General features: G+C 40.9%; 1 protein-coding gene across 1 annotated transcript; it reads right to left on the reverse strand.

Annotated features, from left to right (window-relative positions):
- Positions 1–1,281: 1,281 nt before the first annotated feature.
- On the reverse strand, positions 1,282–13,885 carry TEKT4 (tektin 4). The gene is made up of 6 exons (XM_054843108.1): positions 13,313–13,885; positions 6,199–6,269; positions 4,519–4,662; positions 3,511–3,733; positions 3,086–3,240; positions 1,282–1,593 (listed from the first exon to the last, which is right to left on the reverse strand). Exons 1-6 carry the CDS (start codon positions 13,874–13,876, stop codon positions 1,377–1,379), a joined length of 1,374 nt encoding a protein of 457 aa, XP_054699083.1. The 5' UTR covers positions 13,877–13,885; the 3' UTR covers positions 1,282–1,376.
- Positions 13,886–14,531: the final 646 nt, after the last annotated feature.

Genomic DNA, 14,531 nt, shown 5'->3' on the forward strand with positions numbered 1-14,531 from the left:
TTCAGTCTACAGAAATAACCTTTAGTAACTGCTTTAAGTTCTATGCATAGTAGAGCCACATTTATTTTTTTTAATCTATGTGCCATTTCTCTCTAATAAGGATTCAACACTATAAAAATATAATCATGAAGAGGAAATCTCTTAAAAAAGCAAAATAAAACTCTCCAACACAAAGCCTGTAAAATAGAGGCTTGGGTCAAAAGCCCTCACTGACGCAGCTGGTTTTCAAAGAAATGGTAGTAGCTTTTAGCAGGAGGGCAATCGCTGAATAGTGCTCCGCACATCCTGAGTTAAGATAATACAAATAGCTGTCTGTGAGAAAAACAGATAGGCTAATGGCCTCTCCTGTTCTGGTTAACAGAGCAGGGCTATTCAGAACTGTATGCTGGCTAGGGGTTTTTTTGCGTGTTCTGCTTTTCGAGTTTTTTTTTTCTCTCTCTTTGATCAGCTGCTTTTTAAAACTAAAAAACTGTAATACAGGAAACCATAATGGAATTTTGTTCCATGTCATCTTTTCTCCTTTTTTTTTGACACACGTCACCTATTTAACCAAGTGGCCTACTAAGCTAATGGATGAATGACATTTGTTACATTGCTCTACTGGAGTAGATGAATCTGATGTGTTCTCCATTATGGGTACTAGTTCAAACACATGCCTTGCTTCCAGGGAATTGCTGGAACAGATCAAGAGCTCAATTCAACATCCAAGTGCTTAAGTTGAAAGTCATGATTGCTATTCACAAGCTGTTTAGGTTTTTTTTTCTAAAAAAAACCCCCTAAATTTATTGACTTGAAGGTTAAAAATCCTTGGACTCATTTTCAAATTACATAAGCAGGTGTCACGGACTGGGAGTGGGTTTGCCAATAGTCAGATTGCCATCTAACCTGTGCAAACTTTTTTTGAAACTAATAATGTTTGAGGAGCTTAAAAGTCTATCATCTGTTTCCTTGCTGATCATGGGATCTTCTGTCAGGCAAGCAGTTTTATTGCTCTCATTTCAGGCTGCCTGAAAATGCTTGAAAGCTATAAATGTTGTATCTACATCTGTGTATATTATTATTCACAATAAATATTCACTCAACATATTCACTTATTAGGGTGAAACCCCCAAATATCACATACTGTGCATGTATGATGTTATGAAATACCTTTAAGCTGTGTTTTAAACTCACTATAAACATTTGTACTCAGACAGAACTTTTCAAGGCAAGACTCAAAGCCCACCATTTTAATGCATTTTACCCCAAACAGAGGAAAACAGAGGAAAATAACAGTGAATACAGTACTTCTGTGTATAATATTATCCATGTATTTTATATGAAATATTCTAGACTACATTTTTCTTCCAGACTTTGCATAGTTAGTACAGAGATTACTACTGGTAACCTGCTAATTTAAGAACAACAGGGTAGCGTGTGCGATGGGCCATGCACTTTTGCCTATCGATAAAAATACTGCTTGTTTTCACAGCTATTTCTTTTTCTAAATTCATACGTGTGTCTTCCAGGTTCCTCAGACACTGTTCAGATTCCAGCAGTTTTTTCTTCAGGGATTCGGTGGACTCCGTTAGTTCTTCAGCTTCACTGATCAACCTGAACAGAATTACATTAAGTAATAAAAAAAAGAGCAAAAGCCAATTGGTGTTCAAAAAGACATATGAACTGTAATGGGAATAAAGATCAACAGCTATAGAATCATAATACTCCACAACAAAGGGCCTCAGAGAGCTCCTACATACTTGGTCAAAAGCAGAGTTTACTTTCACAGCTTCGGTACAGAAGTCTCCCATGATTTAGATTGTACCAAGAATGTCTTTTGCCACTGAGCATAGTGGAACTATCCATCCTCACCCTCTCCCACTCTGTGGGACACTTGGACTAAGAATTATAGGACAGAAATTGTTAGGTAAGTCACTCAGTTTGACTGGATCAGCATTTTGTTAAGCCTGGTTTTTTACATCTGTTCACTGGTATAAAACTCAAGTAGCAAAGATGATACTTGCACCAGAGATCAGAAAAGTCTTTACTTTAAAAGCATATAAGCTTTTAAAGAAGCAGAAGCACATAATTTTTAAAAAGCAGCAAACCATTTTTAAAGTAGGACATAATTTCAACTACAAGTCAGTGGGGGTTAGGTGCTTTACTGCAATCTGTCTGCAGAGAAGGCACATATTTACTTCCTGGCAAAACAAGATCCCTGTGTGCTATGCAAACTGAGTAACTACAAACAGTATAAGCCTGGCAATTAAACACATGCCCATTCAGCAAAGGACTTGCATGTGTCCTTAAATCCCATTAAAGGCAATGTACATACTGAAAAGCTTGCACATGGATGGTTTGCTGAATCAGGACCTTAAATGAGTGTGCCTGAGACAGTATAAAGCATCTGGATTAACTATATCTTCTTCTTCACTCTATAAAGAACAGCATATTGGCTTTGAACGGTAGGCACCTTTGCCTGCAAAAACTGATTCCCCACTTTTCCTGAAGGTAGGAAAATGTGAAGGAGGAGAATCAATTACAAAGCTTATAATGAGATCAAAGCTGACAAATGTGACATTCAGACCTTTAATTTGAAAGGATTTGTTGACCTCCAGTTTTAAAACTGATTATTACTGAAAATCAAATGCCACCAGCCCAATGCTTTGTAGCACTGTAGACCTGTCTCAGACTATGAGTATGTGCAGCCCATTTACATGCTCAGCACTTGAAGCATAATTCATTCAGCGCATAGTCCACCTTGTGGTGAACTTTTACTAACAGCAAAAGGGTTGCAAGTGATTCACATGCTGTCAGATTTTTTTGGATCATCTAAATCAAAAAGAAACCACACAGTTCAGAGAAGAAAACACAGGGACAAAAGGCAGAGTTGAGTCTATAGATTTTCTATTTGCCAATGCATTAGCTTAAAATGGTATTTTCCTCACAGTGATTTCAGTCAATTGAATTATTTCTGACTTATATCAGAGTCAAACCTAGTAATAAAAGCTAAAGGCCATGTGTTGCCAATAAAAAGTGCAAAAGCTGTCTAACCTCACTTCTGGATAGAATGGATACCTTGGAGGACTTGTGTAATAGTGTTTACCTGAATTGTGCTTCATCTCTGCAAAGCTCCACGTTGGGCCTAAAAGACCTGTCATATAGCCTTGTTTGTGCAACTTTCAGTGGGGCTTCTTTGTCTTTGATAGCTTGTTTGAGAGCAGCAATGTTAGCTTCTTGATCTCCAACCTCCTTAAGGATCTAAAGAGGATACCCAAGGAAAAGAACTGTTTAGAAAAAATACACATTGTCTTTGTGCATGCTATACATCTCTTCACGGTCCTAGTGAGTCACTTATAGTTTTGACCTCCTATTTGGCCAGAATATAGAAGAAATAGAAGTACAGAAATAGAAGTACTCTTATCAGATGATAAGCTGACACAAAATAAGCGTTCTGTACCTGACATGGATTAAGACATTTTTCCTGGAGGATAAATCTACTGTAGGCAGCATTTCAAGAATAACACTTACTTTTTTCAAATGATGGACTAGTTTGTGTTTTGTGTCACACAGTTCCTCACAGCGTTTGGCAAAGGCCTCGTTAACAGCAGCACATTGCATCCTCAGGTCCTCAGATACATCATGAAGAATATTGTCAATCAAGGCACGAAGATTGATGGAAGCCAGTTTTTCTCGTTCTGCCCTATAGATGTTGTCATGACTGAACTTGGCCCATGTCTCCGGTGTTGAGGCACTGGAAGAAGAGGTGGATGGTATACAAATAGGAACCTTGCTCTTTTGTTCAAGTTGCACTTAAGAAGACAATCTGAAGCTGGTTCTCTCGCTGCAAAAGTGTTGTCAACATCTGTTTGTTTTTGCTGTTGCATGCAGTCTAGACTTACCATGAAGCAAGAAGACTACTCTTTTATAAAATTAATAAACTCTCATTCATCTTGTGGCTTCTGAGGGAAGTAACATATGACACAAAATCATCCAAAGTTCTTCCATCTTTAGCTAATACTGCTAAGGCAAAAAAATTATACATATACTTTTTTGTGCAAGCACAAGCAGTTAAGTCATCAGCAAATAAACACAGGAATATATTCAAGCTTTACAGTCTGTGTCTACTTTGAAACAAAAAGAAACAAGATTTTTTGCAAGTAATAGTAATCCTCTCTGTGTAGAGGAAGTAGCACGTGCCTTTCCTGAAAGAATGGCATGCCTGCTGATGTCATATGGTAAGTCTCAATAGGATTTAGATCAGGCTTTAAAAGTATAAAGCCAATTATTTCTGAGAAAAACTTCTGCAAACTCAATCTGCATATAGTGAACCAACTTTGCTATGAGTTGTGCGCCATGCTGAGATGGCAGCACCACCTTTACTATCCATGCAGCTATTTTAAAGCTATGGCATTGTATGTCTAAAGAAGCAGCAATCACACCTTTAATTCAGAGCAGCATTACGGCTTTCACTGACACAAAGGATGTATTGCATCTTACTGGGGTTATTTGTGGAGGATAATGACAATAACTGCTCACCTCTCTTCAAACTTCACTGAGCCAGGATGGAACTGGACATTGGTGCTCTGGTTACTGTATCTTCCACAGTTAACATCAATGTTGTATGTTTCAACTTTGTCTGACCAGTCCATTTCACAAACCTCTTTCTGATCGCGATTTAATCTGAAAAGTCATCATTATCACACATTGTTAGTGGAAAACAATACACTTAAAACTATCACAAACATTTGTGAAGCTGGGCTCCGAGCCTTTGTCTTTCAAAGAACAATGAGAAGATACACTTTCATTTTTGTCCCGAAAATCCTAACCAAACACTCTCTCTGACAACTATCTGCTAGAACAACGGGAAGACTGATGTGCTAACCACTACTCTAAACCTTCAGTACTGTTCTGTGCCTACTGAAGACTTAGGGTAGTCTCTCACTTCTTAAAGCCGGAGACAAAAGAGTTGTTGGACTTTGGGTTTTACCTAATAATCCTAAAACACAGAGGATTTTTTCAATAGTGGCTACAGCTGCAGTTATTATGGGGAGAATAGGTAGGAGGCTTGCCCAACAGAATGCTCTTCTTATGATTAAAAATCAGGTAGTGCTAATAGAAGACCCGTCCTCCTTTTTCACTACTATATTGAGCCTGACTCAAATTTAAGACCTTCATAAAGTGACCCTATATCATTCTCCGAGCCCTCCTATCTAGCCTTTCAAAGACTGTAGCATGCAGACAGGGTAATCTGTCTTTGGAAGATACAGGTACAATGATATTCAGAGTTAAAACTGCTGTTTTATTGTCAATTAAATGAGTCACATGTCACTAAATTAATTGGAATGACTTCAGATTACAAAAGACAGTGGGTCGTTATCAGCTGTTAACACCAGATGTCACTCTCAACTAAGGAATTAAAAAGACTGTGCTGGCCAATGACAGTACTAAAATGATCTTAAAACAACTATAAAAAATGAAGCCTAACCTCAGTAGATTACTCTCAGACTCTAACTGATATACCAGAACTAGTTTAAATTATTTTGCATTTATAGACATTCTTTCTAAAAACAATATTTTATCTGGTAGAATAGCATAAATTGGACCAGATTAAAAAAAAATTAAACCCGAAAATATCAAGGTTTCCCACGGTTAACTCGTCCTATTGATGCACATTAAGATTTGGGTAACATCTTTCCCAAGGGCTTGTTATAAATTAAAAGCAAATATTCTTTTTGAAATGCAATGAACATACATGCTGATGCAGAAGGTAGAGTGAAGTCTCATATTTTAAGTTCATACTGACATCTGGCGGCAAAAAATTCATCTTGAAAAGGTTCTCTGACCAGATAAATAATTTTAAAAGATTCTATACTACAAATATATCATAAAGTGCAACAACATAGAGTGATATCCAGATAATATTTTTATTGCACTGAAGTTTACTGTTGGAAATTTGGAGAACTGAATACACATACTGGAAATCAGGGCTGAAAATCTAAAGCATGGCTTTAGGGCATGGCTCTTCTCTTACCTTACCCTACCTGAAAATCCCCAAGCTTCATCACTGAGTACCTCCTTTCAGGTTTAAATGATATTCATGTAGCTCATAAGCCTGGCATGGTTATGAACTTTATCCACTGGGCATTGTAGCCCTATATGTCAGGAATTATTTGGCTATATAAATTAGTTACTAATGTAGCATGAAAAATGTCTTACCGCATCTGGTTGCCAGCTTGTATCAAAGTTCTTTTCAAAAGCTCCTGGATATTTCTAATGAGTTCAACTTCCTAGATAAAAACATTCAGACTTCTGTGATATCCAGTGCAGTATATGCTATCCTGCAGAGCAATTTGATTTCAACGGTTGTGGGAAAATACTTACATCTTCTACTCATTACCCACTCTTACCTTATTATTACAAGAAAAGGTATTCTGAGGAGTTAGCCGATACCGGGGTAACTCAGCTATAAGTCTAAGGCGTCAGCAATACTTGGATACATCTAAAGCCTGGGGATTCATTATTTTCATATTGCATGTGTAGTCTATGAAAAAGCCCATCTTCTATCCGATGAAACAGAACATCTGGATTACTTGCATGGTCTTGAAGTAGGGAAAAATAAGGCAACAGCACCATGCTCAGCAGGAGACCAGAGTCACTGTCCTGTGCAAACACAAGGTGCCATTTTAATACTGAACAGAACACTGTCTGCCCCGCAAACACGACTCAGATGTCAGAGGCTGCTGCCTTGCACAGGGGCGTGATAGAACAGATCAGCTTCTCCGGCAAGACACTGGCTTCTAGAACCTGGAGTCCCTTCAGATACCATCAGAGCCCGCTGCCTTGTTCTGTAGTAAGCGTTTTATCTGTATGCAAGGCAGAGGCTTCCCATCAGATTCCTGCAGATCTCCAGAAATACAGTTTGTCTGACATATGGTGATAAGGTGCTATTTAACATAAAGAAGTGGCAGTATCATAATCTTCTGTTGGTCTGCCTCCTTTGAATGCTTCGTATTAACTAAAAATAGAAGTTACTACTCTATGATTTATACAGCTATTGTCTGCTTCAGCAGGTATAGGAAAGCTGTCATAATATAAACCCAGTGGCACTTACAGCTTTAATTTTTGTATTAGATCTACTTATTTCAGAACTCGTTTTGCCTCTGGTGATGGCCAGTATCAAAGACCACAGAATTATCTCAAATACGCAATGTTGTTTGAGGGGTTAATTTCCTCTGAGTTGCAAGACAGTGACTGCTCAAAGTCACGAAGCTTTGCCTCACCTTGATAATGGATCCGATGTTTCAGCTCAAGCTGGTTTTAGTAGGAATGTTCATTTCAACACAAACATGACCAAACCAAAAAAGACCACACTTTCTAATAATCTTTTTTGAACAAAAAGTACCTGGTGCTCATTTTTGACTGCAATAATGCTGCTTTGGGGATTAACTATCAATGCTCTATGAAGTGACTTTATTGACCTGGTGATTACATATTATTATATAAAAGCCAGTCAAGCAAGCATTTTCTTTTTTATTGTTTAAAGGAATTTAATATTTGAGGCTCAGATATTAAAAAGAGCTTTTGTATATGAAAAACTCCTAATTAATTTTGCTGTTTTACATCAATGACAGTCATCCAATGACAGCTAGGGGAGTATATACTTACTAATAAACTTTATTCCCAGAACACTGCTGGCACTCGTTGATCCTTGTACTGTTTTTGACAAATAAATGAGTGCATATGTCCCTGCAGAGTCAGTTTCTCCATCATAAGAAACCAACAGGGACCATAAAAAAGATCATTTTATTCTAAATGGAAAAGAACAATCATGATTGGAAAGAAAATATTCTTTTTTAAGGCTCTGAAAGAGCACAATTTAAATAAATAAATAGCTGAGGGTATCCTTTTACAAACTGTGAGAACACTAAAACTCACTTTCTGCAGGCAGGAAGTATTACAATGGCTGAATTGTAAAAGTAAAAATTCAAAAGGATTTTAAAGGATTAGAAAGATCCAGGAGTCAGAATTACATTTATAGTAATTGATATTATTTTGTGTTGGGTAATCAGTCTCCATGTAAATAAAGAGACAACCAGTTTCCTCTGAGTAATGTGCACAATTTTAAATGAGAAAAGCCTTCCTTTAGCAATTAAGGTCTCTCACATGGAAAGAGTGAAATAATGCAAAAATAAAGAATTCCCTTGTTGAATGACCTAAAATAAAAATTTAAAAATGGATTCCCTGTTGAGGAGATATTAATTCAAATGTGACATTTAAAACTGAAGATACAGTTCTCGTAATTAATGGAAGTCTAAGACTAGTTAGAGTGAATAAGCAGGTGTAAATGACAATGAATTTTCAACGCTTATCTAGTAAATGATTTTTCTCAACTTTTAAAACAGTTAAAAAGTCAGATTGTGTGGCTGGGAAAAGCTGTGGCACTAGGTTGAGGATGAAGATCCTTTGATCTAGGTCCCTCAGTCCCAGCTGTACTGTTGGCCATGGTGGTACAATCCAGCCTGCTGCCCACTCGTAGCTGTGGCTGGCTGTGGGGTTGATGTGGGAGAAGGTCCACGCTGCACGGACGCCTGGCAGGCAGCACAACCTGCAGAGGAGCAGGAGCTGGGAATCTCATATGCCATGCGGAGGATTTACAAAATGTCATGTCTGCTCCTTCACATTTTCTTTGCAGAGTAAATTCCATCAACAACCACAGCAGAGAACGCTGCAGCCAGAAACACAGCTCTCCCGGACTTTGTGATTTCAGCCATAAAAATGTGGGTGATTCCACATTAAAATCCTGGGGGCAGATCTGGGCTTTAGCAAGTGGCAGAATAGATGACCTTTACGTAGTGTGTGCACAGAATTGTGTTGGCAATTCATTTGAAGGCTCAGTCTGCATTAAGAGAGGAAAAGCATGTGAAAGAGTTTTAGTAGCTAGCAGCATCTCTGGTTCAGAGGACAACATTAACTGAGATTTGCATTTCTTCAGTTCATGAGATGACTTGGTGGATGAAATGTCTTTTTTTTTCTCCTTATTTTCCCCATATATGTCTTCATGTGCTGTTTATTAAAATGAAATACTGTCAAATCTGAAGTGATCCTGGCTTCTTTTCAGCTGTCTTCTCCACAGTTAATACTAATAATAAACCTCTGTTATTATAAATGGTTGTCAATTAACAGGGAGAGAACATTTTATAGTTTAGTGTGCCACTTACTTATTTTATTACAGTATTTAATGTTTATGATGCCAAAGTTGGATTTTCCTCAAATCTAGTGATAAAACCATTCCAGTTCATGACTTTGTAAGTGTCTAATTAATGGTGCAAAGAAAACGTTTAAGAGCAGATGTTTGTGCCTTCCATGAATTTACAAATTCATTTTTTTTTTGCAGCCTGTCTTTTTACATCAGTGACTTGCAGATGTCAGCAATGTCTAAATACAGCACCCAGGGCCAGAATGACACAGTCAGAGAGCAGCTAAGAGGAACTGGTAGAACCCCGTGAGAGAGGCTGTGCAGTTGCCCTTGATTACAAATCCAGCTGCATCCATCCATCAGTAACAACGCGACACCAGATGTCCCACACATCAGCAAGCTAGCTTACGGTACTCACTAGAATTAGACTCCCAAACAGCATGTAACAGTAAGACTTATTCATTACAGCTGGGAGTGAAAGCAGGTAACAGCCTTCAAAATCTCAGCTCTGTGACTGGCCTTTTTCCTGCTGGTCTCCAAAAGTCATTTCAAAATCCGTGATCTGCAGATGCTGAAGATAAGCACTGCACTCTTCACTGAGGTGTCTATGTGCAGGACTGTCCTATTGCACACTGGTTCACTTGGCAAAGCTGCAGATCCCAGTGTTTGCAAATGGTATTCTGTTGTTTTCCTTGCCCCATTATTGCAGTTAGCAGGCATACATACATATGTATCCTTTCTCCGCTTTTTTTAAACTTTAATTTTACACAGTTGACAGGATCTTGGCTAATGCCTTTGTCTTCAGCATCAGGGAATAGCTGGGGCTGACTTCATTGTTGAAGCAAACACACAACAAATCAACACTCTGAGTCTACGGTAAAAAAATGGCATAAATGTAAGTACATCCACTTATTCCACAGTCATATCTGGCACTCAGTTAATGAGTCTGGACACTGGACATGTGGAAATAACCTTGAAATGCAAGATATATGCAGCTGAAACATGATTTATGGACAGTATACCACCACGTGGCAAGTCCTTTGCTAGGGCTTACATTTTCAATATTAAATGCGTGCACATAAACATACTAAACTGTCATTAAAGTGATGCAAAGGGGATTCAGAGGAGATGTCATATGGTTATGAAAGTCAAAAGCCTCATACAAAACAGATGCATGTATTGCTTTTTATGAATTCAGCTATTTCCAATGCAGCAGCATAAAGAAATAAAATTATTCTATTTGAGAGATTTTATCTTATTGTCAGTCATCAAAGATCCTTCTTTATTGGAAAAACAGTTGCGTCCTTCCACTTCTTTTTCTTAACCAGAACTGCATTAAGAAAAGATGAATATGCTGTTAAATGGAGTCAATGAACTTCTGAGGAGCAGCTGATTTTACTATGCACGTGAGCAGCTTTCACTTAAATACCCTCATCCCTCATTCCAGCAGTGGCTATTTAGTGGTGGTATGTATCACAATAGGTGATCTAAATACAACTCCATGCTGCAAAGCAAATAGGACAGATGAGTTGGAACCAAAACTCCCTAAAAGAAATAGATGGTGTGCCAAAAAATAGGCAAACCCCATATATTATCTGGATGCATAAAGCTTTCATCAGAGATACTTCTGTTTTCTTTGTGAGTCATCTGAAGTGATTCCTACTGAACAGATAATAAAAGTGCAATTACATGCCGAGATTCAAAACTGCTTGTGTATGTGTGTTTGATGTTGTCTCTTTAAATGTCATCTGCCAAGGGGCTGCTGAAAGGTGGTTATCTCCGCAGGATGCTCTGGGAACTGGGAAATGTTCTTCACTGCTGCAGAAAGCTGAAAGCAGGAACAAACCCGATGTCCTATGAAAAGCTTTTCCATGACTATATGAAAGGAAGTGCCTTGTCCAGACATGCTCTTCCCCAAGTTGCAGTTTCCCCCATGCTCCTGTCCATGGGAGCTGGCAGGAACATGGCAGAGATACCAGAGAATGAAGCCAACACAAGCCTGGGCTGCTAGTAGGAGAGGAAGAATTTCAAAGGAAGGAAAATGTCCTAGAATATCAATTAACTGTGCAATTAAAATTGCAAGGAAAAGAATGTCTGTTTCCTCATATAGCTGACTTGTGGAAACTATTTCTTCTTTTCCTCAGTTTTTGCATGGGAAGAGAATAAATTACTCTTGATCCCCCTTGCATTACCATTTCTTAAGAGAGTTAAGATTAGAAAGTGACTGGACAAGTAAGCGACATTCAGAAAAAGTATGTCAGTACTTTAGTGATAAAATTTGCATAACTCCTCCAAATAAGCAAGTGTTATAACACAGAGCTACCAGTGAACTGGGCCATTAACTTGGAAATCTGCATAGCGAACAATCAGAATTCATGGAAGAGCAGGTCTAAGTGTCAAGAATTATTAGTCAGTTTTGGAGAGAGTAAGAAATACAAGGTATCATCTGATTTCTTGCAGTGGAAGAGGTATAGAGTATAGCTGCAGCTTAAAGAGCTGACGAAGCCACAGAGGGCACATTTTAAAATCTATTTGCAAACATTCATGCCATAAAATCTATTCCTCTCTGAAAATGGGAAGGATTTCCTCTGATGTTATGTACTCCTCTTCCCTCTGCACTGCAAAGGTCATTGGCATAGCAACAAAATCTTCATTTCTCTAGAGTCCATCTGCTGCTGGTATACACGCCTCATCTGAACTCACATCATTCTTTTTTGATGACATCCCACTTGGCTGTTGACAGTCTGTCGTCACAAGCAGAGAATCACAATTTCAGGTGAAGAATTAGCAGCAGCAGATGGACTTCTGAGCAATGAACAAACTATTCTCTGAGATCAGGAGGAAAGAAATACAGGGGAGAAATCTGGCCAGAAAATTATTTTTTTGCGTAAATCTGACTTTTCACAGACATCTCTAAAACATCAGCAGCTGATCAAATTATTTTTTTCTGTCATCTGAATCTTGTAACAATTCACACACTGAAATATCCTATACACTAACTCTCACATTTATATTTTTGACTGGAACAACCTCTTAAATATTGATTCAGCAATTGTACACAATTTCTATTTAAAATATTGCTAAATACTATCATGCCATCAACTGTGTAAATCTCTTCAATATTTTTCTAACAACAAATATTAATCATCTAGCTTAATCAGTAACTCATCATGAATCAACTTTCACAGTATATTGGAGGCTGCAGGCAAATAATTTGTGGGGCACTAGAATATGTATCGCTCCAGAATGAAAAATGACCCAGAATCTGTTCTCTGTAACATGTGCAGCCACAATAATTACATCGGCCTTGAAGGCAATCTGCACGCAGTGTTGGATCTCAGTGACAGATAACAAAGTGTCAGCTGGAGTAAAGAGTCCTCTATGGGAGGAAAGGAATCAAGCAAATTTCAGGAGTCTCAGGTTTGTTGAAGTCACACTGTCAGAAATACCATCTGTCTGTGCCCCCCTGCTTGCCTGGAGCTATCATCTCATACAGGTGTCACACAACTACGTTGTAGAGTTTGGAGAGAGCCAGCTGCTGTCCCGCAGGACGTTTAAAATGATGGTTTGTGCTGAGACACTGTAGTACAGTGTTGGATCACCACCTCGTCATGAACCTTGGCAAGACTACAGCATCAGACTCGGTAGTAAAAGGTAATGGAAGAAACTGCCAGACTGGGACAGCTTGAGCATGGAAAAAGGCAAGGAGAATTTCACTGGTCCTGAATAGTCTGCTTATTGGGTACTGCATTTTTAAGGTGTAATGTGCAGAGATGAGGGGACTTTAATCCAAGTGGAGGCTGGAAAAGGTTTAATGCCAGAATAGGATGCCTATCTTGGTTCAAGAAACCTCTGCTTTGATTTTGTTTGTATCTAGTCTCCTCTAGTCATACTCCTGTGATTTTAAATACTTTTTAAACAGAGGAAGGATTTTAAATAATCCGTCCTAAACTGTGGAGTGACAGATAGAGTCCAGGCTGCCAGGAAGGGGCACTAGGCCTCTGTGCATTGCCAGAAGATACCCTTATGAGCTGCAGTTATCACCTACTGACCAAGCTGTTCACCATTTTAAAGCCCAGGGCAGCGCTAAGAGAGGGTAGCCAACTACCCTTAACATCCTAACATCCTGCTCACCTTCAGCAACTCTCTCTCCACCTCATCGCTGACCAGGTCCGGGGGTTGCCTCCTCTCCCGACACTGCAGGTTATCGGTGGCAATGGCATAGGGCACCTCAGTGGCATCGAGCGCCCTTTCCAGCCGCTGCTTCTGGGCTGCCAGCAGGCCAGTCTCGGCATCAAGGTCCTCAGTCTCCTTCTGGAGCTCGGCCTTCCAGAAGTGTATGTCTTGCAGGCGCTGGCCCAGGGTGGCCGTGGAGTCCTGTTGGGCACGCTGGGCAGCGGCAGCAGCATGCTCGGCCAGCTCCTTGGCCTCGGCCCGGCCACGCTCAGCCTGCCCGCAGCCAGCGAAGGCCTTGTGGTACAGATCAGAGTTCCGCTGGTGCCACTCAGGGGGCAGATACTTGGCGGTGCGGAAGGCAGCAGTGGCCAGGCCGCTGGAGGAGTCGGGTCCCGTCTTCAGGGCCACCTCGCACACCTTCATGGGCAGGTCAGAGACGGGCACCGCCTGCGGCGCCGGCTCCTTGGTCAGCAGCCCCCCGGCCTGCGCCATGGCGCCGGGGCCTCCCCCAGGGCAAGCCATGGCTGCCCGCTAGGCCGCGCCGCGTCCTCCCGTCGCCGGGGCAACGGCAGTAGCCAATGAGGAGGCGGGTCCCCCCATTACGAAGGGAAACCCGAGGCCGTAGCGGGCGAAAAGCCCGCCCCTCGTTACCGCGCAACGACAGTGACCAATCAGAGCGCGGATCCGCCCCGAGGGCGCGTTGGATAGGGGAACGCGGCTGCCCGCGCCCGCCTCCAAGCTGCTTGTTGCTATGGCGACGGGGACACCCAATAGGGAAGGAGGAGGGCTTGCCCCGGGGCGCTGGCGGTGTCATGGCGGCGCCGGGCGGCCTCGGGGCATGAACCGCTGCCGCCCTCGGGGCTCGGGGGGGGCAGGATTCCCGGCCCCGGCCTTGGTACACGTTGTAACGTTTGTAATTCGCACGTGCGTGTGGTGAGAACAAAGATCTGCTGACGTCTCTACACTGAGTTCTGGCTCCCCTTTGTGCTGAGGAACTTCTCTCTTCCGACCGCCGCGTGTGCACAAAAACACTTCGTCCTGCTTGCTTTGGAAATCCGAGAGGATCCTGACAGGACTTCAGCCCGATTCCTGCCCAGCAAGCGGTGCAGGCGAGGGAAGGCACTGCATGCGCCTCCGTGCTTGCCTTGAGGCCCAGCGAGTCCCTCGGCCATGGGCA

The sequence above is a fragment of the Grus americana genome, chromosome 15 (genome assembly GCF_028858705.1).
Source record: "Grus americana isolate bGruAme1 chromosome 15, bGruAme1.mat, whole genome shotgun sequence".
Taxonomy (NCBI): Eukaryota; Metazoa; Chordata; class Aves; order Gruiformes; family Gruidae; genus Grus; species Grus americana.

Excerpts from the sequence above, each read along its gene's own strand:
- TEKT4 (XM_054843108.1), bottom strand. The coding sequence starts at position 13,876 with ATGGCTTGCCCTGGGGGAGGCCCCGGCGCCATGGCGCAGGCCGGGGGG. Across the intron at positions 6,270-13,312 it reads TGGAGAGAGAGTTGCTGAAG|GAAGTTGAACTCATTAGAAA; the intron begins GTGAGCAGGATG and ends GTTTTTATCTAG. Across the intron at positions 3,241-3,510 it reads TAGTCCATCATTTGAAAAAA|ATCCTTAAGGAGGTTGGAGA; the intron begins GTAAGTGTTATT and ends TATCCTCTTTAG.